The 23,162-nt window shown below is 38.6% G+C and overlaps 1 protein-coding gene across 1 annotated transcript in view; it reads left to right on the top strand.

Annotated features, from left to right (window-relative positions):
• Positions 1-23,162, top strand: part of itfg1 (integrin alpha FG-GAP repeat containing 1) — a 402,483-nt gene that overhangs the window by 209,773 nt on the left and 169,548 nt on the right. Inside the window, exon 10 of the mRNA XM_061963663.1 lies at positions 20,107-20,258. Within this exon, the coding sequence (XP_061819647.1) occupies positions 20,107-20,258 (152 nt within the window). The remainder of the gene's footprint in view (positions 1-20,106; positions 20,259-23,162) is intronic.

The following is a 23,162-nucleotide window of genomic DNA, read 5'->3' as shown; positions in this document are numbered from 1 at the left end:
TTTGATAGTAGGCTAATATAACTAATATAGACACTTACATCATGTGTTGTCTTCATTATAACACTTAAATAAGACTTTTAAAGTCATTTTGATAGTAGGCTCATATAACTAATATAGACACTTACATCATGTGTTGTCTTCATTATAGCACTTATGTAAGACTTGTAAAGTTATTTTGATAGTAGGCTAATATAGACACTTACATCATGTGTTGCCTTCATTATATCACTTTATATAAGACTTTTAAAGTTGTTTTGATAGTATGCTAATATAGACACTTACATCATGTGTTGTCTTCATTATAACACTTATATAAGACTTTTAAAGTCATTTTGATAGTAGGCTAATATAGACACTTACATCATGTGTTGTCTTCATTATAACACTTATATAAGACTTTTAAAGTCATTTTGATAGTAGGCTAATATAACTAATATAGACACTTACATCATGTGTTGTCTTCATTATAGCACTTATATAAGACTTTTAAAGTCATTGTGATAGTAGGCTCATATAACTAATATAGACACTTACATCATGTGTTGTCTTCATTATAGCACTTATATAAGACTTGTAAAGTTATTTTGATAGTAGGCTAATATAGCTAATATAGACACTTACATCATGTGTTGTCTTCATTATAACACTTATATAAGACTTTTAAAGTCATTTTGATAGTAGGCTAATATAGCTAATATAGACACTTACATCATGTGTTGTCTTCATTATAACACTTATATAAAACTATTAAAGTTATTTTGATAGTAGGCTAATATAGTTATTATAGACACTTACATCATGTGTTGTCTTCATTATAACACTTATATAAGACTTTTAAAGTCATTTTGATAGTAGGCTCATATAACTAATATAGACACTTACATCATGTGTTGTCTTCATTATAGCACTTATATAAGACTTTTAAAATTATTTTGATAGTAGACTAATATAGACACTTACATCAAGTGTTGTCTTCATTATTGCACTTCTATAAGACTTTTGAAGTCATTTTGATAGTAGGCTTATATAACTAGTATAGACACTTACATCATGTGTTCTCTTCATTATAACACTTATATAAGACTTTTAAAGTAATTTTGATAGTAAGCTAATACAACTAATGTAGACACTTACATCATGTGTTGTCTTCATTATAGCACTTATATAAGACTTTTAAAGTCATTTTGATAGTAGGCTAATATAAATAATATAGACACTTACATCCTGTGTTGTCTTCAATATAGCACTTATATAAGACTTTTAAAGTTATTTTGATAGTAGGATAATATAGACACTTACATCATGTGTTGTCTTCATTATAGCACTTATATAAGACTTTTAAAGTCATTTTGATAGTAGGCTAATATAACTAATATAGACACTTACATCATGTGTTGTCTTCATTATAGCACTTATATAAGACTTGTAAAGTTATTTTGATAGTAGGCTAATATAGACACTTACATAATGTGTTGTCTTCATTATAGCACTTGTATACGACTTTTAAAGTAATTTTGATAGTAGGCTAATATAACTAATATAGACACTTACATCCTGTGTTGTCTTCATTATAACACTTATATAAGACTTTTAAAGTCATTTTGATAGTAGGCTAATATAGCTAATATAGACACTTACATCATGTGTTGTCTTCATTATAACACTTATATAAGACTTTTAAAGTCATTTTGATAGTAGGCTAATATCGCTAATATAGACACTTACATCCTGTGTTGTCTTCATTATAACACTTATATAAGACTTTTAAAGTCATTTTGATAGTAGGCTAATATAGACACTTACATCATGTGTTGCCTTCATTATATCACTTTATATAAGACTTTTAAAGTTGTTTTGATAGTAGGCTAATATAGACACTTACATCATGTGTTGTCTTTATTATTGCACTTCTATAAGACTTTTAAAGTCATTTTGATAGTAGGCTTATATAACTAATATAGACACTTACATCATGTGTTGTCTTCATTATAACACTTATATAAGACTTTGAAAGTCATTTTGATAGTAAGCTAATATAGCTAATATAGACACTTACATCATGTGTTGTCTTCATCATAACACTTGTATAAGACTTTTAAAGTCATTTTGATAGTAGGCTAATATAACTAATATAGTCACTTACATCATGTGTTGTCTTCATTATAACACTTATATAAGACTTTTAAAGTTATTTTGATAGTAGGCTAATATAGACACTTACATCATGTGTTGTCTTCATTATAACACTTATATAAGACTTTTAAAGTCATTTTGATAGTAGGCTAATATAACTAATATAGTCACTTACATCATGTGTTGTCTTCATTATAACACTTATATAAGACTTTTAAAGTTATTTTGATAGTAGGCTAATATAGACACTTACATCATGTGTTGTCTTCATTATAACACTTATATAAGACTTTTAAAGTCATTTTGATAGTAGGCTCATATAACTAATATAGACACTTACATCATGTGTTGTCTTCATTATAGCACTTATTTAAGACTTTGAAAGTCATTTTGATAGTAGGCTAATACAGACACTTACATCATGTGTTGTCTTCATTATAATAGACTTTTAAAACCGTCTAAAACCGCTAGATTGACAAAGAAGTTTCCAGCAGACAGAGAAGAGGATGAGGTTGAAGGCGCTGAAGTGAGGAAAGTCAAAAAGCGACTCAAGGTCGTCCTGAAAGTCATTCATAATTTCCACTTCAACGACTTTCTCTCTCTTTCAATTCTCTTTTTTTTTTTGCGTTTGAGGGTGTCCATGTCCCCCTTTTCCTACCATTCATCCCAGTTCAATTCATCAGCTATGTTTTAAAAAAGGGACTGAGGACAGCCGAGTGCTGATATCTGAGTATTTTTTTACTCAGCCTCAAACTGCCCACCGTATCCTCTTTCTTTTGAACACCTGCCCATGGTTCTGGCTTCGAAGGACCCCGGTCCACAGAGCTGACGCTGTTTGAAGTCACCAACATCATGTGAGGATTCAAAGCCACAGGAAGTTGATATCTTATTGGAGTTCTTGTGACAAAATCTGCTTTCAATCCCCCCTGCTGTGCTGCTCAACCTACAGTACGTCTCCTCTGCTTACCTCTTTTTTTTTTTGGCCGGGTAATCCAGTTTTTGTTCTTCTTTTACTGGGGTCTTTTCTGGTCCTGCGTTGTTTATTTTTCACTGCTGCAAAGGTCGAGTCGCTCGACAAGCCTCCGTCCGCAACGCTCGGAGCATGGGCTCGTTAGGGGAGCGCCACCAGTTTCATGTTCCGTCATTCAATCAACAGAGATGGATAACAAAAAGGAGACTTATTACTTTTATCATGATTGTTACTTTCTCTGTATTCCTCGCATGTTCCCACCTGTCGGTCACATGTTAGCTTCACCAACATCATGTGAGGATTCAAAGTCACAGGAAGTTGTTCTATCTTCAAACTGGAAATCGACCGATTATTGGCGACAATATTTGGCAATTTTGACGCATTAAGCCTTTTTTAATTTGTTTTATACACATGATACAAGTATTTAAAAAATAAAAAATGGTATAAATAGCATTGCTCAAACACCAGCCCTGCATGATAAAACATATACCTTTTTGCTAAAACCCAACTTTTTTAATTGTTTTTTTAAAATTAAATTAAGGATAAAAAAAATACTTTCATTGTCAATAATTGTCCCCAAATATGTTTTCACATCTGACAGGGCATTTTTTTGGAGTTGTTGTGAAAAATCTGCAGTGCTGGTCGCCTACAGTACGTTTCCTCTGCTTACCTGTCAAAATTTCAATTTTTTGTGGGTGGGAAATCCAGTTTTTGTCCTTCTTTCTGGGGTCTTTTGGCAATTTTGACGCATTAAGCCTTTTTTTTTTAGTTTTTTTTTAACAACTACAACAGTGATACAGCAGATGCAATATATACACATGATACAAGTATTTCAAAAATAAAAATTGTGACTTAGTATTCCAGCCCTGCATGATAAAACATATACATTTTTGCTAAAACCCAACTTTTTTAATTGTTTTTTTTTTTTTTTATTAAATTAAGGATAAAAAAATACTTTCATTGTCAATAATTTTTTCATATCTGCCAGGGTATTTATATATATATATATATATATTTTTTTTTTTTACAAGTATAAAAAGTGTATAAATAGCATTGCTCAAACACCAGCCCTGCATGATAAAACATATACATTTTTGCTAAAACCCAACTTTTTTTAATTGTTTTTATTTATTTTTTTAATTAACTTAAGGATAAAACAATACTTTCATTGTCAATAATTGTCCCCAAATATGTTTTCATATCTGACTGGGCATTTTTTTGGAGTTCTTGTGAAAAGTCAGTTTTCAATCCTATCAATTCTATCTTCAAACTAGAAATCGACCGATTATCGGTGCCAATAATTGGCTTTTTTTTTTTTTTTTTTCAACTACAACAGAACTATTTCAGCAGATACAATATATACACATGATATAAGTATTTTTTTTTAAATACAAATTTTACCTAGCATTGCTCAAGCACCAGCCTTATAAAACATAAATTTTTGCTAAAACCCAACTTTTTTAATTAAAAAAAAATACTTTCATTGTCAATAATTGTCCTCAAATATGTTTTCATATCTGGCAGGGTATTCTTGGAGTTCTTGTGAAAAATCTGCTTTCAATCCCCCCCTTGTAGTACATCTCCTCTGCTTACCTGTCAAAACTTCCATTTTTTTTTCGGGCCAGGAAATCCCGTTTTTGTCCTTCTTTCTGGGGTCTTCCCGGTCATGTATTGTTTTTTTTTGCAGTTGCACAGATCGAGTTGCTCGACAAGCCTCCGTCCGCAAAGCTTTGAGTATGGGCTCGTTAGGGGAGCGCCACCAGTTTCATGTTCCGTCATTCAATCAACAGAGATGGATAGCAAAAAGGAGACTTATTACTTTTATCATGATTATTACTTTTATTGTCTGTTATCGGCCTCCTTGACTACTAATAATCGGTATGGGCACTGAAAAAAAAAAAATCGGTTATTCTGGTCTTTTGCTGTTTTATTTTCAATGAAACAATAGAAAATAGGTACTCATATAGTAGTACAGTTGTTGTTAGTGAGAATATTCTTATTTTAAGCTATTTTTGGGTTCATTGAGGTTAGCTAGTTTTACTTGTTTTGGAAAGTCTTGACAAGCCAAATTTTCTTGTTCTATTAGCAGATAATTTTGCTTAGTTCAAATAAAATACCCCTCATTTTTGTAATTTTTTTCTTGTTTTTGAACACTGACTTTTTGCAGTGTGGTTTGCAAAAAAATATTTTTAACCCACTTAGGTGAAATTAGATCATCTCCCACGGCACACCAGACAATATCTCACGGTACACTAGTGCATACTTGCCAACCTTGAGACCTCCGATTTCGGGAGGTGGGGGGTGGGGGCGTGGTTAAGAATACTTGACTTTCAGTGAATTCTAGCTATATATATATATTTTTTTATTACACACACACATATATATATATATATATATATATATATATATATATATATATATATATATATATATATATATATATATATATATATATATATATATATATGTATACATATATATTTATATATAAATAAATAAAATAAATACTTGAATTTCAGTGTTCATTTATTTACACACATAACACTCATCTACTCATTGTTGAAGTAAGGCTTGAATTGTCCATCCTTGTTCTATTCTCTGTCACTATTTCAGAACACACACATTATACCAATATACATTATAAAATCAATAAGAAAACGGGAGCTCTAATTTGGGAGTCTGAATTAGGATCAGAAGTTCCTATATAAACATTGCGCGCTCACGTCGCCTTTTTGTATTGATTACTGCAGCTGTGCACTGGATTCAAACTACAACTCACAAACACTTTAGAGTTAGGCTCCACCATCAGAATGTGTACTTAAACTTATAAAGATCACATGGATATTATTCAGTGAGTTGATTCACCAAAACTAGCCTGTTATACAGGAGGAAAAAGCACACAGGACGTTTCAATTGTTCACAGACTGGTCGCGCTCATCAGAATGACAAGACACTTCCGGTCCGCAGGTGATAGCATTCAATTGGGAAGAAACGCCCTACTGCCCCCTACTGACCAATGTGAATACTGATAAATGTGGAACGACAGCTCCAAAAACGAATTCAAACCACAAAATAAAATAAATAAATCAACACAAAAATGTGACACATTATGGGTGGGTCACATATGCATGTACAGTAGATGGCAGTATTGTCCTGTTTAAAAGTGTCACAACATTGCTGTTTACGGCAGACGAACTGCTTTACGGTACACGAAAACTTGACTGCTGTTGTTGTGTGTTGTTACCGCGCTGGGAGGACGTTAATGAAACTGCCTAACAATAAACACACATAAGAAACCACGAACTCGCCCTCCATCATTAGCTGTTTATATGGTGGGAAAGCGGACTTGAGAACAGGCTGTCAACACGTCACTCAGGTCCGAATGGAGCTGGAGGGGGCGTGGCCTCCAGCTCCGCCTGAATTTCGGGAGATTTTCGGGAGAAAATTTGTCCCGGGAGGTTTTCGGGAGAGGCGCTGAATTTCGGGAGTCTCCCGGAAAATCCGGGAGGGTTGGCAAGTATGCACTAGTGTGCCGCGGCACAGTGGTTGAAAAACACTCTTCTAAGGATCTGTTTTTGAAAACTCGGTCGGGCCTGACTTCCACTTGACCATCCCCGCTGCGTGTTGTCCGATGAGTCACGTCGGGCTTCCGACACGCCGCCCGTCCTCGGCTCAGCGGCGGTGTCCAACATCACACTGACGGTCACGGTCGTAAAAGCCATCAGTTTTGTTCCGAAAGCAATTCCGCGGCTTGTTGTCTGCGCGGCACGCCGCCCTCCCCCGCATTAACCCCTAAACTCCATCGCCATCCTGTCCGCCTCCTCGGCGGCTGGCGGCCTCCGCGTTTTAATTTCTCGGCCTAATGAAGCGAGAACGCTCTCCTACGACGGAAGCTGTGCCCCGTGTGGTTCTAATGTCGCCTGTTTGCCTTCAAAATAAGAAATGATCATTTGCACGCGGCGTGTACACCCCCCCCCCTCCATCCTCCCCCGCTCCCCTCCCAGCCATTAAAGTTATCAGATTACCTCGTGAGCCGCAAATCCCATCATCTTCTTCATCTCCATTAAGTAGGCCATTTGGATCTTACCGCTTCATAGATTGACATTTGAGCGCTGAACGCCTGCATGGAGCGACTTCTTAACCGTAACACCAGCAGGACTCTTCATCCACTAACTTGTCCTGGTCACATGTCCCCAAATACGGACGCAGCGATTGGCCGGGATTAAACATTCTAAAAAGAAAATGTTTTTCCATATATAAGTTGCATATATATACTGTATATACGTTGTGAAATGAGTTGTTTACACAGAAATATTCTGTAAATGTTTATGTACATACCTTAATTGTTTGTAACAGGGTAGTAAAACGTCTGATCAAACAAAACAGAAGTCATGCTCATGGACCCACTAGCTCGCTCTCCAATCAGCTAAACCAGTTGGGGCAAGATCAGACAGAAATATTCTCTAAATGTTTATTTACATACATCAGAATCAGAATCAGAAACATTACAGGGAGACAGAACAGGATCAAACATTACAGGGAGACAGAATAGGATCAAACATTACAGGGAGACAGAACAGGATCAAACATTACAGGGAGACAGAACAGGATCAAACATTACAGGAAGACAGAACAGGATCAAACATTACAGGGAGACAGAATAGGATCAAACATTACAGGGAGACAGAACAGGATCAAACATTACAGGGAGACAGAACAGGATCAAACATTACAGGGAGACAGAATAGGATCAAACATTACAGGGACACAGAACAGGATCAAACATTACAGGAAGACAGAACAGGATCAAACATTACAGGGAGACAGAATAGGATCAAACATTACAGGGAGACAGAATAGGATCAAACATTACAGGGACACAGAATAGGATCAAACATTACAGGGACACAGAACAGGATCAAACATTACAGGAAGACAGAACAGGATCAAACATTACAGGGAGACAGAATAGGATCAAACATTACAGGGACACAGAACAGGATCAAACATTACAGGAAGACAGAACAGGATCAAACATTACAGGGAGACAGAATAGGATCAAACATTACAGGGAGACAGAACAGGATCAAACATTACAGGAAGACAGAACAGGATCAAACATTACAGGGAGACAGAATAGGATCAAACATTACAGGGAGACAGAACAGGATCGCTGACGGGTCTGCCATCTTCCGGCGCCCCTTACAAAAACGGTGAGATAAAGGTAAACAATGGGAGGTGTTTGATGGGGGGAAAAAATTGTTATAATTAATGTAATTATTTTATTTTATTTTTATTTTTTTTATTTTTTTTAAATAATTTAAATTATTAAATAAATAAATAATTAATTAATTAAACAATTAATTACATGAATTGTTTCCTAACAGTGTCTGTAACAAGGCAGTAAAACGGCTGATCAAACAATATATATATATATATATATATATACGTTGTGAAATGAGTTGTTTACACAGAAATATTCTGTAAATGTTTATTTACATACCTTAATTGTTTCAAAAGGGTGTCTGTAACAGGGTAGTAAAACGTCTGATCAAACAAAACAGAAGTCATGCTCATGGACCCACTAGCTCGCTCTCCAATCAGCTAAACCAGGGGTCGGCAACCCGCGGCTCTAGAGCCGCATTAGCACCGCCCTAGTGGCTCTCTGAAACTTTTTTAAAAAATGTATAAAAAATGGAAAAAGATGAGGGGGGAAAAAAATCTATTTTTGGTTTTAATATGGTTTCTGTAGGAGGACAAACATGACACAAGCCTCCCTAAATGTTACAAAGCACACGGTTTATATTAAACATGCTTCACGGATTCGAGTATTTGGCGAGCGCCGTTTTGTCCTACTAATTTTGGCGGTCCTTGAACTCACCGTGGTTTGTTTACATGTATAGCTTTCTCCGACTTTCTAGGACGTGTTTTATCCTTTTTCTGTCTCATTTTGTCCACCAAACTTTTAACGTTGTGCATGAAAGGTGAGTTTTGTCGATGTTTTTGACTTGTGTGGAGTGCTAATCAGACATGACTGCAAGCTAATTGATGCTAACATGCTATTTAGGCTAGCTATATGTGCATATTGCATCATTATGCCTCATTTGTAGCTATATTTGAGCTCATTTAGTTTCCTTTAAGTCCTCTTAATTCAATTTATATATCTTAAGACACGCTTTTAATTTTTTGCGGCTCCAGACAGATTTGTTTTTGTATTTTTGGTCCAATATGGCTCTTTCAACATTTTGGGTTGCCGACCCCTGAGCTAAACAGACTCAATAACTCCTAACTTTGTACAAGTTTAGACTGGGGAAGGACGTTAATGTCTCTTGTTTGCATGTCAGCATTTAAGCCAGCTAGCAACAAGATTAATTGTCGTTTACTTGCTCGTTTCTATCATCATTCATTTATCGTATTTTCCGAACTACAATGAATGAATTGGGATTATGTCGTTTTTGAATCGAGAATCGTGTTGAATTGAAAAAAAAAATCGATTTTGAATCGAATCGTGACCCCCAAGAATCGATATTGAATCGCACCCAAAGATTCACAGCCCTAGTAGCAACATTGTTATTGTAAGAGTGAACACTGAGGAACTATTTTACTGTATTAGCGGTAGAAGCTAACTACGGCAAGAGATAAGCTAGCTTCTACGTCAACACAAAACACTTTGTAGTACACAACATTGTGATAGGACAGCAATATGTACCGAGTGAAAAACACGAGCAATCTTATTAGAGTATCTGTAAAGTATTATTTCATGTTTTGTTTGTACACAGCTAGCCAGACGGGTTTCCGGTTTATTTGGGTAAGCAGACAGGACTAAAAGTCGCAGATATATAGGTTGTGAAATGAGTTATTTACACAGAAATATTCTCTAAATGTTTATTTACATACATCAGAATCAGCAACAGAAATACTTTATTAATCCCCGAGGGGATTTTCAGCACAATCCCATTCAAGATCAGACAAACATTACAGGGAGACAGAACAGGATCGCTGACGGGTCTGCCATCTTCCGGCGCCCCTCACAAAAACGGTGAGATACAGGTAAACAATGGGAGGTGTTTGAGGGGAAAAAAATTGTTTTAATTAATTTAATTATTTTATTTTTTTATTATTATTATTTTATTTTTATTTATTTGTATGCATTTTTTATTTTTTTATTATTTTAATTATTAAATAAATAAATAATTAATTAATTAAACAATTAATTACATTAAATGTTTATTTATTATTATTATTATTATTTTATTTGTATTTATTTTTATGTATTTTTTTTATTATTTTAATTATTAAATAAATAAATAATTAATTAATTATTATTAACAGTGTCTGTAACAAGGCAGTAAAACGGCCGATCAAACAAAACAGAAGTCATCATCATGAAATTTTCCTGTAGCAGCTTCATGTCTTTATTATCTATTATTATTATTATTATTATTTTATTTTTATTTATTTTTATTTATTTGTATGTATTTTTTTATTATTTTAATAATTAAATAAATAAATAGTTATTATTTTATTTTTATTTATTTTTATTTATTTTTAGGTATTTTTTTAAATTATTTTAATTATTAAATAAATAAATAATTAATTATTATTAACAGTGTCTGTAACAAGGCAGTAAAACGGCTGATCAAACAAAACAGAAGTCATCATCATGAAATTTTCCTGTAGCAGCTTCATGTCTTTATTATCTATTATTATTATTATTATTTTATTTGTATTTATTTTATTTATCCATCCATCCATTTTCTACCGCTTATTCCTTTTGGGGTCGCGGGGGGCGCTGGAGCCTATCTCAGCTACAATCGGGCGGAAGGCGGGGTACACCCTGGACAAGTCGCCACCTCATCGCAGGGCCAACACAGATAGACAGACAACATTCACACTCACATCCACACACTAGGGCCAATTTAGTGTTGCCAATCAACTTATCCCCAGGTGCATGTCTTTGTCTATTTATGTATTTTTTTATTATTTTAATTATTAAATAAATAAATAGTTATTATTTTATTTGTATTTATTTTTATTTATTTTTATGTATTTTTTTATTATTTTAATTATTAAATAAATAAATAGTTAATTCATTATTATTAACAGTGTCTGTAACAAGGCAGTAAAACGGCTGATCAAACAAAACAGAAGTCATCATCATGAAATGTTCCTGTAGCAGCTTCATGTCTTCCTTTTGAGCGATATTCCCCACACCTGCTTTGTTCTAGCAATCAAGAATATTTCAGTTGTTTTTATCCTTCTTTGTGGGGACATTGTCGATTGTCGTGTCATGTTCGGATGTACTTTGTGGACGCCGTCTTTGCTCCACAGTAAGTCTTTGCTGTCGTCCAGCATTCTGTTTTTGTTGACTTTGTAGCCAGTTCAGTTTTAGTTTCGCTCTGCATAGCCTTCCCTAAGCTTCAATGCCTTTTCTTGAGGGCACTCACCTTTTTGTTTATTTTTGGTTTAAGCATTAGATACCTTTTTACCTGCACACCAGACTACTAGTGTGCCGCGGCACAGTGGTTGAAAAACAGTGTAGTAGATAGTCTATGTGTTTCATGCATGACTCACTGTGTACTCACTTATTTATATTCCAGCACCAGGTGATTATCAGAAATGACCACTGATTAGGCTTTGGTCATCTCGCGCCAACATTCTGCTGCCAGTTAGCGCTATTAGCGGCGCACCTGCTCTCTGTTTAAGGTGGGTGAATAGTTAAACCGCCGGCATCTGGCTGCACCTGGGGGGGGCGGGGGGGGCTGCCTCCCTCGGTCTTTCTTTCTCCCGTCTTGCTCGCTCTGTTCCAAAATAGAACAGCAAAGATGTCGCCTCACACTTGAGTCTTTGATTTATGGCCTCGTCCATTGTTGTGGAGCTCATTGGCCCCTGCAGGACGCACTCAGTCAGGTTCTCATGTAGGCCAGACACTCCTTCCGCTTTGTTAATTCTTCTACTTGAATCTTGTTTATCATTCACAGTCCTTATGGAAGACAAGAACACATGTTTTTGTTTGTTTTATGCTTTGGAACTGTTTAGAGTATCTAGTACTTTTCCTTTTTATATTTTACAAGTTTCTCTTGTGTTCAGAGGTCGGTTTTGTGTCTTACGTTGGAATGGTTTCTTATCAGTGGTGCGAGGGGGACATGGGGGTTTTCTTTGTATGAAAAGAAGTTGCCTTTTCCCTTGGAATTTCAGATCAACTAGAGCAGCCAATAGAGATGCGCGGATTGGCAATTATTTCATCCGCAACCGCATCAGAAAGTCGTCAACCATCCGCCATCCACCCGATGTAACATTTGATCAGAACCGCACCCGCCCGCCATCCGCCCGCACCCGCCCGTTGTTATATATCTAATATAGACGATGCAAGGTTATAAAGCTTTTGCCTGTTAAAGAAAGGAGACTGATCCAATGTGGCACAGACATTCGCGTGCCACGCTGTCACGACCCAGACGCACACCAGTGCGCAATCATATGGGAGCCGCGCTGAGCGCACCTCCAAGCGCGTCTCGCTGCCGGCGACGGCCGGGTATGGGCCCGACGCTCCAGCGCCATCCATTTTCAGGGCTAGTTGATTCGGCAGGTGGGTTGTTACACACTCCTTAGCGGGTTCCGACGTCCATGGCCACCGTCCTGCTGTCTATATCAACCAGGGTGAGCCCCACCCCTTTCGTGAGCGCACTGCGCGCGGAGTGACCCCTGTTACGCGCCCCCGGCAACAGGGGTGGCGGGCAGGTAAGCTGCGTGGGCGGAGCGCGCGGAGTGACCCCTGTTACGAGCCCCCGGCCACGGGGGTGGCGGGCAGGTAAGCTGCTTACCTGCTGCGCGTGACGCCGGCCGCGGCGAAGGCGGATGAGGCGGGGTGTCGGTGCGGTGGGCGCGGTGGTGACCCTGGACGTGCGTCGGGCCCTTCTCGCGGATCGCCTCAGCTACGGCTCCCGGTGGGGCCCTCTCGGGGGAAGGGGCCTCGGTCCCGGACCCCGGCGAGGCGTCGGGGGCCTTCTCCGCTCCGTAAAAGTATCCATCTCTTTTTCTTTTTTTTCTTCTGTTGTGGCATATGCTGCAGGTGCCTGCTCGTTTTTCGTATGTGGGTAACAACATTTAACTATGTATGTATATTTCCGAATTGGTTTAACTGCCACCCGCCTGAATCTATTTAAAATCTAATTTTTTTTTATTTCAACCGCCCGACCCGACCCGACCCGACCCGACCCGACCCGACCCGCGGATAAAATCTAATTTTTTTTAATTTCATCCGCCCGATCCGCGGATAATCCGCGGACTCCGCGGTTGTGCCCGCAATTCGCGCATCTTTGCAGCCAATATGAATGTATTGGTTAAGCTGATCTCCCAAAGCTTTGGTATAAACTTGAAAATATTCCAATTCTGTCTTGATGGTCCTTCTTACTCAGCATATATGTCATCGAAAGAACTTGGGATTGACCAGTATTTTAGATTCCCTCGGAGGAAGAACTGGTCTGACGCAACAGTTTACACACTGTAAGTATATAATAGATTGTATTTGTAAAAGCACTTTATAGTGTTATTTTACATGTTCATTATTTTCACGTTAAAATGTAACTGAATTATGAATTAGTTTTTATGCCATTGGTAGTTCTTAAAAATACATTTATTTTGACGCTTTTAATATTTTAGTCAGTTCCTGTTTTTAAGGTATAAAACACCCTTTTTGTCTACTTTGTATGATTTTGTTGTGTTTTATGAGCTTGACTATATTTTTACATAGCCATGTTTAGAGCATCTAGTACCTTTTTATATTTTACGAGTTTCTCTTGTGTTCAGAGGTCTGTTTTGTGTCTTACGTTGGAATGGTTTCTTATCAGTGGTGCGAGGGGGACATGGGGGTTTTCTTTGTATGAAAAGAAGTTGTGTTTTCCCTTGGAATTTCAGATCAACTAGAGCAGCCGATAGGAATGTATTGGTTAAGCTGATCTCCCAAAGCTTTGGTATAAACTTGAAAATATTCCAATTCTGTCTTGATGGTCCGTCTTACTCAGCATATATGTCATCGAAAGAACTTGGGATTGACCAGTATTTTAGATTCCCTCGGAGGAAGAACTGGTCTGATGCAACAGTTTACACACTGTAAGTATATAATAGATTGTATTTGTAAAAGCACTTTATAGTGTTATTTTACATGTTCATTATTTTCACGTTAAAATATAACTGAATTATGAATTAGTTTTTATGCCGTTGGTAGTTCTTAAAAATACATTTATTTTGACGCTTTTAATATTTTAGTCAGTTCCTGTTTTTAAGGTATAAAACACCCTTTTTGTGTACTTTGTATGATTTTGTTGTGTTTTATGAGCTTGACTATATTTTTACATAGCCATGTTTAGAGTATCTAGTACTTTTCCTTTTTATATTTTACGAGTTTCTCTTGTGTTCAGAGGTCTGTTTTGTGTCTTACGTTGGAATGGTTTCTTATCAGTGGTGCGAGGGGGACATGGGGGTTTTCTTTGTATGAAAAGAAGTTGTCTTTTCCCTTGGAATTTCAGATCAACTAGAGCAGCCGATATGAATGTATTGGTTAAGCTGATCTCCCAAAGCTTTGGTATAAACTTGAAAATATTCCAATTCTGTCTTGATGGTCCTTCTTACTCAGCATATATGTCATCGAAAGAACTTGGGATTGATCAGTATTTTAGATTCCCTCGGAGGAAGAACTGGTCTGACGCAACAGTTTACACACTGTAAGTATATAATAGATTGTATTTAGGGGCGGCATGGCGTAGTGGGTAGAACAACCGTGCCAGAAACCTGAGGGTTGCAGGTTCGCTCCCCGCCTCTTACCATCCAAAAATTGCTGCCGTTGTGTCCTTGGGCGGGACACTTCACCCTTTGCCCCCGGTGCCACTCACACCGGCGAATTGAATGATGAATGACAGGTGGTGGTCGGAGGGGCCGTTGGCGCAAATTGCAGCCACGCTTCCGTCAGTCTACCCCAGGGCAGCTGTGGCTATGAAAGTAGCTTACCACCACCAGGTATGAACGAATGATGGGTTCTACATGTAAAGCGACTTTGGGTACTTAGAAAAGCGCTATATAAATCCCAGTTATTATTATTATTATTATTTGTAAAAGCACTTTATAGTGTTATTTTACATGTTCATTATTTTCACGTTAAAAGGTAACTGAATTATGAATTAGTTTTTATGCCGTTGGTAGTTCTTAAAAATACATTTATTTTGACGCTTTTAATATTTTAGTCAGTTCCTGTTTTTAAGGTATAAAACACCCTTTTTGTGTACTTTGTATGATTTTGTTGTGTTTTATGAGCTTGACTATATTTTTACATAGCCATGTTTAGAGTATCTAGTACTTTTCCTTTTTATATTTTACGAGTTTCTCTTGTGTTCAGAGGTCTGTTTTGTGTCTTACGTTTGAATGGTTTCTTATCAGTGGTGCGAGGAGGACATGGGGGTTTTCTTTGTATGAGAAGAAGTTGTCTTTTCCCTTGGAATGCCAGATCAACTAGAGCAGCCGATATGAATGTATTGGTTAAGCTGATCTCCCAAAGCTTTGGTATAAACTTGAAAATATTCCAATTCTGTCTTGATGGTCCTTCTTACTCAGCATATATGTCATCGAAAGAACTTGGGATTGACCAGTATTTTAGATTCCCTCGGAGGAAGAACTGGTCTGACGCAACAGTTTACACACTGTAAGTATATAATAGATTCTATTTGTAAAAGCACTTTATAGTGTTATTTTACATGTTCATTATTTTCAGGTTAAAATGTAACTGAATTATGAATTAGTTTTTATGCCGTAAAAATAAATGTATTTTAACGCTTTTAATATTTCAGTCAGTTCCTGTTTTTAAGGTATGAAACACCCTTTTTGTGTACTTTGTATGATTTGTTGTGTTTTATGAGCTTGGCTATATTTTTGTTCATGCCACTACCTCAATATTTCAGAGTAAAAGGGACAAGCGGTAGAAAATGGATGGATGGATGAAACACATCAATAAATAACCCTGTCTTTTATTATTTATGCTATGAGACATGTTATTATTTGAAATACACAACTTTTTACATTTTAGCAGACACATTAGGTATATTTGCACCAAAGTATCGGCATCAGTGATATCAGCCTAAATTTTACTCGGTATTGAAAAACAGTGGTATCGCACATCACTACTTTAAACAACAGAAGAAATGTGTTGTTAATACATGTGATATCGTGTGTATCGGTATTGATATCGGCCGATCTCACGCGAGAATGATCGGTAGCATGAAACCCAAATCGGAACATCCCTCACTTTATTATTAAATCTGTTATGAGTGGCCTAAACAATTTTCCAATAAAAAACAAACAAACAAAGTGCTACAGTGCATTAAAAAAAAACAACAACAACAACGCCAGAACCACAAATAGCTGCCCCCAACAAGTAAAATAAATATAAAAAAAAAAAACAACTAGAACAGCCTAATAGCTAAAACTAGTACACATATATCTTTTTAAGCCTTTTTTTTAAAAGCATCCACAGTCTGTGGTGCCCTCAGGTGGTCAGGGAGAGCTTTCCACAGACTGGGAGCGGCGGAGCGGAAAGCCCGGTCTCCCATAGTTCGGAGCTTTGTCCTCGGAGGTTAGCTTGTCCGGAGCAGAGGTGTCTTGTGGAGGATTTGGGGGGTGAGCAGTTCTTTGAGGTACTGCTCAGTGGCTCAGTGGTTAGAGTGTCCGCCCTGAGATGGGTAGGTTGTGAGTTCAAACCCCGGCCCAGTCATACCAAAGACTATAAAAATGAGAACCATTACCTCCCTGCTTGGCACTCAGCATTAAGGATTGGAATTGGGGGTTAAATCACCAAATGATGATCCAGAAACTTCTATTTTTGAGCCCAAACATAAGGAGGATGATCTATAAGTTTTAGAAGCTGTTTGTGTGAAACAAATTTAGCTTTAGCGAAACACTAAGCATCATGTCGCAGTATTGCTAAGTGCTAAACAAGATATTCGTTTGGGGGTTAATTCACCCAAAAAAATATTCCCGGGCGCGGACACCGCTGCTGCTCACTGCTCACCTCACCTCCCAGGGGGGTGATCAAGGGTGATGGGTCAAATGCAGAGAATAATTTCGCCACACCTCGTGTGTGTGTGTGTGTGTGTGTGTGACAATCATTGCTACTTTAACTTTAATGCAAATATAATAAAACAATCACTCACTGTACAATGTCTGCTCTCACCGGGATGTTTGTGTCTGCTCGTTTGGATGAAGAATTAATCATTATCCACCTGGAGGTAAAATAAAAACAGCAAACGAGCGTTGTTTTTGTTTTTTTCGTGTCTGGGTCTAAGTTGGATGTCAGGTTCAAACACTGATGACATCTATTAAACAAGACAAGAGGCAAAGAATTAAACAGCGACAGAATTCAATTTGGACTCAATATTGAGGAGAGTCGTCTGTACACTGTACCCTTGTACAGTATCTCAGCACGCTCTGACGTAAAAAAGTTTACGTCTCCTCCTTTATTTGGACACTCCCTGTTTACACAACATCTGCTTCCAAAGGAATGGGGAGTATGTAAACAGTCATTGTTTTCGGTCACATTAACACAAAAGAAAAAGATGCCTCGGGCTTGGGTTAGTTCTGGATTCAGCTTGGGCAGGTCTTGGATGAAAAATAGATAACCCCTCCCGTCTCCTCCCATCGCACACAGCGGAATTTTCCAAGCCTTTGGTTTGGTGGAACAAAGACAGCCTCTTGTCTGTTCATTGGGAACTCAGAGAACGGAAAGTTTTTTTGATATTTTACATACACTTTTTCTGACATTGGATGTCACAGTTGACCGACTTAGATTTGACATGATTCGGTACCCGGTCCTACCGAGGGAGTTGAGTGGGTACCTGTAGAAGTGGCGTGTTGGGTAGTCATCTTGACATGGAACTGACCTTTTGAGCGCTGGTGCAGAAAGTTGGTCCACCAGCAGGTTTGGCGGACACAAGAAAGTCCAGCAGGCTGTGCGGAACATCATGGCCTCCCTTGATGGTGTCAGGGCGTTGACTTATATAGCCCTAAATCAGGAGTGTCTCAAAGGGCTGCACAACGACATCCTGGGCTCAGATCCTACAATTGTGATGTCTCCATTGCCATCTAATAATATTCAGCTGCGGGCTAATTGTGATCCTGCCAGCTCCTCACTTCTTAAAATGGACTTTGATCTGCAAAAAACTTCAAAGGTCTTTCTGCACCGTGTCAGCGTGGACCAGGATGAGTCCTCCCTGACGGCTGCTCAGTGGAACAGAATTCATTGTAAGCGAGAGGTGATAATGGCCCGGCGGAGGCGTCGTAACAGAAGGCGTTTACGTGGTTGCTTTAACCGCACCTGCCAACGCCTTCAAAACTGTACAGTGCAACATCTTTTTTCTGTACTTTTCTTTGTTGCTGTAAAACATATTTTACATTATATATATATATATATATATATATATATATATATATATATATATATATATATATATATATATATATATATATATATATATATATGTGTGTGTATGTATTTATTCATTGTTGTTATTTTTAGAAAGTGTAAAAAGAAATGTATTTATTTATTTTATTTTATTATTATTTGTATTTCTTATTTTTTTTAAGTATAAAATATCCAAAGCATGTAACAACATGTGCTATTAGTGACATTTATACAAGTTTAAAAAACAATTTATTTTGTGTCTAAATTTGTAGTAACTTTTTGTCAGGTAGTGTCGTCTTATATGACCCAATGCAAACAACCTTCCCTAGTCATGGTGCAATTCACAACACGAAATGCCGACAGACATGGTCACACATAACAACAATATAACACAATTTGTGGATATTATATAAGAAACGTCCATGCGCCATAAAAAATAATAAAATAATCAGAAATGCACCCATTTATATAAATCCATTGCAATGCATGATGGGAAAAATGCAAAACACTCACTATCTCCACACTTATCCATGTTTGGCACATTTTATATTGTTTGGCACATTTTATATATATATATATATATATATATATATATATATATATATATATATATATATATATATATATATATATATATATATATATATATATATATATATATATATATATATGAATATATATATATATATATATATATATGAATATATATATATATATATATATATATATGAATATATATGAATATAAATAAATATATATATATATATATATATATATATATATATATATGAATATATATATATATATATATATATATATATATGAATATATATATATATATATATATATATATGAATATATATATATATATATATATATATATATATATATATATATATATATATATATATATATATATATATATATGAGTTACTGTTACTAGTTTTTTGTCGTGAAGGGGGAATAGCCAACTTCCTGTTGATTTTTGCCCGAGGATATACAATTATGAAAACTAGGTCTAAGTCAGACCTACATAGAGGTTTTTGTTTCATGTCTCTCCGACCTTCCTAGTGGGAGTTACAGGCAGTCTAGTTTTTTTTTTTCCTAGGGGGCGCTACAGCGCAATTTTGAGTTTTGGGGTTCGGTTTTTTCATTAAAAGACAATTTTCGCAGGTCCTGATGTGTGGGTCAAATATGGTGAGTTTTGAAGCATGTTAAGTGGGTCAAATTAGTGCTCAAAGAGGCGGCCGGTATAATAATAATAAAACCTTACAAATTCAATAGGTCCTTATGTCCCATTGCATAAGGACTCCCTTTGGGAGTCCTTATGCAATGGGCCATGCGGGCCCTAATAAAGAATAAAACCTTACAAATTCAATAGGTCCTTATGCGGGCCATGCGGGCCCTAATAAAGTTGGAAGTATGCGCAATAATAATAATACGGGCTGTTTGCATTCAATGTAATTTAGCTGACTTTTAATTTGAAATGTGTTGGTCAGGTGTGTCAGAAAGAGTTCCAACGCACCTGCAAGTGCCAACAATTCTCTCTTTTCCTTTCCAGTGGGTCTCCGTGCTGTCAGACTTCCAGCAGAGGGGAACTCTGTGGAGCTTCGTGCCAGGGAGGCCCAACCAGCCTCTGGCCCTCCACCTGGGGGACTACAACCTGGACGGCTTCCCGGACGCTCTGGTGGTCCTGAGGAACACCAGCGGCAGGTAGGCGGCGCCGGTGGAAACGTCCTGTTTTTGAAGAACATGTCCAGTAAATGGATTACGAGGAGATTTTGGCGAATGGAAATAATCCACTCTGGTAATCCTGTCATGCCTGTTCCGGAATACACTCCACGGGCCACAGCATTAGGTACACCTGATGACAAAATGATGCTGATCGGCTCTCATTAGTAGGGGTGTCGAAAAGATGCATTTTCCAAGATTCTTATTTGTAACAACTCTTTTTTTTTAAGTTTATTTCAAATAGGGACAGATACAGAAACATAGATATCTGAAACAGTCATCCAATGTATGCATCATAGTGTAACTGCCAGGTTCAAACACTGATGACATCTATTAAACAAGACAAGAGGCAAAGAATTAAACAGAGACATAATTCAATTTGGACTCAATTGAGGAGACACGCCTGGACACGCTGTACCCTTGTACAGTATCTCAGCACGCTCTGCCAAAAGATTGCATGCCTCCTTCTTTTACTTTGGCTTTCTCCCCCCACCTCACCACAGCTGCTTTCAGAGGGAAGTGGGTCGTAAACAGCGTTGCCTTTGGTTACCGAACAGTTCAAAAGAAGAGGTCGTAAAATAGTTCAAAAAGAGTTCCATAAAATAGTTCAAAGAGAGATCGTAAAATACTTCAAAAAGAGTTAGTCTGGAAATTGGGCAGATCCTGTCGTCTCTCCGCTTTGAAGTCACGGTGGATTTTTTACGAGCGTTCTTCCTCTTGGTAGGCCTCAAAGACAGCCCCTGTCCTTTTGCCTGGAACTCATTTCACCACAAAGTTTTTTGTGATAACTTACAAACAATTATTCTAACACTAACATCATTAAAATAGGAAAATAAAACGAATGAGGCAAAGAGGAGTCGATAATAATGATAATTGTCAGGTTCAAACACTGATGACATCTATTAAACAAGACAAGAGGCAAAGAATTAAACAGAGACAGAATTCAATTGAGCTCAATTGAGGAGAAATGTCTGGGCTGTACTCTTTGTACAGTCTTCCACCACGCTCTGACGAAAGATTGTACGCCTCCTCTTTTATTTGGACTTTCCCTGATTACATGGCAACAGCTGTTTCTAAAGGGACGGGGGTCGTAAACAGCCGTTGCCTTTTGGTTACAAAACAGTTCAAAGAAAAGGTGCCTGGAAGGGGGTCAGGTCCTGCTGAGGAAATAGTGATGAGTTGTGTGAGGGAGTAGTGGTGAGCTGTGTGAGGGAGTAGTGGTGAGGTGTGTGTGTGAGGGAGTAGTGGTGAGGTGTGTGTGTGTGAGGGAGTAGTGATGAGGTGTGTGAGGGAGTAGTGGTGAGGTGTGTGTGAGGGAGTAGTGGTGAGGTGTGTGAGGGAGTAGTGGTGAGGTGTGTGAGGGAGTAGTGGTGAGGTGTGTGTGTGAGGGAGTAGTGGTGAGGTGTGTGAGGGAGTAGTGGTGAGCTGTGTGAGGGAGTAGTGGTGAGCTGTGTGAGGGAGTAGTGGTGAGGTGTGTGAGGGAGTAGTGGTGAGGTGTGTGAGGGAGTAGTGGTGAGGTGTGTGAGGGAGTAGTGGTGAGGTGTGTGTGAGGGAGTAGTGGTGAGGTGTGTGAGGGAGTAGTGGTGAGGTGTGTGAGGGAGTAGTGGTGAGGTGTGTGAGGGAGTAGTGGTGAGGTGTGTGAGGGAGTAGTGGTGAGGTGTGTGAGGGAGTAGTGGTGAGGTGTGTGTGGAAGTAGTGGTGAGGTGTGTGAGGGAGTAGTGGTGAGGTGTGTGAGGGAGTAGTGGTGAGGTGTGTGAGGGAGTAGTGGTGAGGTGTGTGAGGGAGTAGTGGTGAGGTGTGTGTGAGGGAGTAGTGGTGAGGTGTGTGAGGGAGTAGTGGTGAGGTGTGTGAGGGAGTAGTGGTGAGGTGTGTGTGGAAGTAGTGGTGAGGTGTGTGAGGGAGTAGTGGTGAGGTGTGTGAGGGAGTAGTGGTGAGGTGTGTGTGAGGGAGTAGTGGTGAGGTGTGTGAGGGAGTAGTGGTGAGGTGTGAGAGGGAGTAGTGGTGAGGTGTGTGAGAGAGTAGTGGTGAGGTGTGTGAGGGAGTAGTGGTGAGGTGTGTGAGGGAGTAGTGGTGAGGTGTGTGAGGGAGTAGTGGTGAGGTGTGTGAGGGAGTAGTGGTGAGGTGTGTGAGGGAGTAGTGGTGAGGCGTGTGAGGGAGTAGTGGTGAGGTGTGTGTGAGGGAGTAGTGGTGAGGTGTGCGAGGGAGTAGTGGTGAGGTGTGCGAGGGAGTAGTGGTGAGGCGTGTGAGGGAGTAGTGGTGAGGCGTGTGAGGGAGTAGTGGTGAGGCGTGTGAGGGAGTAGTGGTGAGGCGTGTGAGGGAGTAGTGGTGAGGCGTGTGAGGGAGTAGTGGTGAGGTGTGTGAGGGAGTAGTGGTGAGGCGTGTGAGGCAGTAGTGGTGAGGCGTGTGAGGAAGTAGTGGTGAGGCGTGTGAGGGAGTAGTGGTGAGGTGTGTGAGGGAGTAGTGGTGAGGCGTGTGAGGGAGTAGTGGTGAGGCGTGTGAGGGAGTAGTGGTGAGGTGTGTGAGGGAGTAGTGGTGAGGTGTGTGTGAGGGAGTAGTGGTGAGGTGTGTGTGAGGGAGTAGTGGTGAGGTGTGTGAGGGAGTAGTGGTGAGGCGTGTGAGGGAGTAGTGGTGAGGTGTGTGAGGGAGTAGTGGTGAGGTGTGTGTGAGGGAGTAGTGGTGAGGTGTGTGTGAGGGAGTAGTGGTGAGGTGTGTGAGGGAGTAGTGGTGAGGTGTGTGAGGGAGTAGTGGTGAGGTGTGTGAGGGAGTAGTGGTGAGGTGTGTGAGGGAGTAGTGGTGAGGTGTGTGAGGGAGTAGTGGTGAGGTGTGTGAGGGAGTAGTGGTGAGGTGTGTGTGAGGAAGTAGTGGTGAGGTGTGTGTGAGGGAGTA

Source organism: Nerophis lumbriciformis, linkage group LG06 (genome assembly GCF_033978685.3).
Source record: "Nerophis lumbriciformis linkage group LG06, RoL_Nlum_v2.1, whole genome shotgun sequence".
Lineage (NCBI taxonomy): Eukaryota > Metazoa > Chordata > Actinopteri > Syngnathiformes > Syngnathidae > Nerophis > Nerophis lumbriciformis.
Note: the sequence above shows the minus strand (reverse complement) of the source record. Positions and strands in the feature narration are given on the sequence as shown.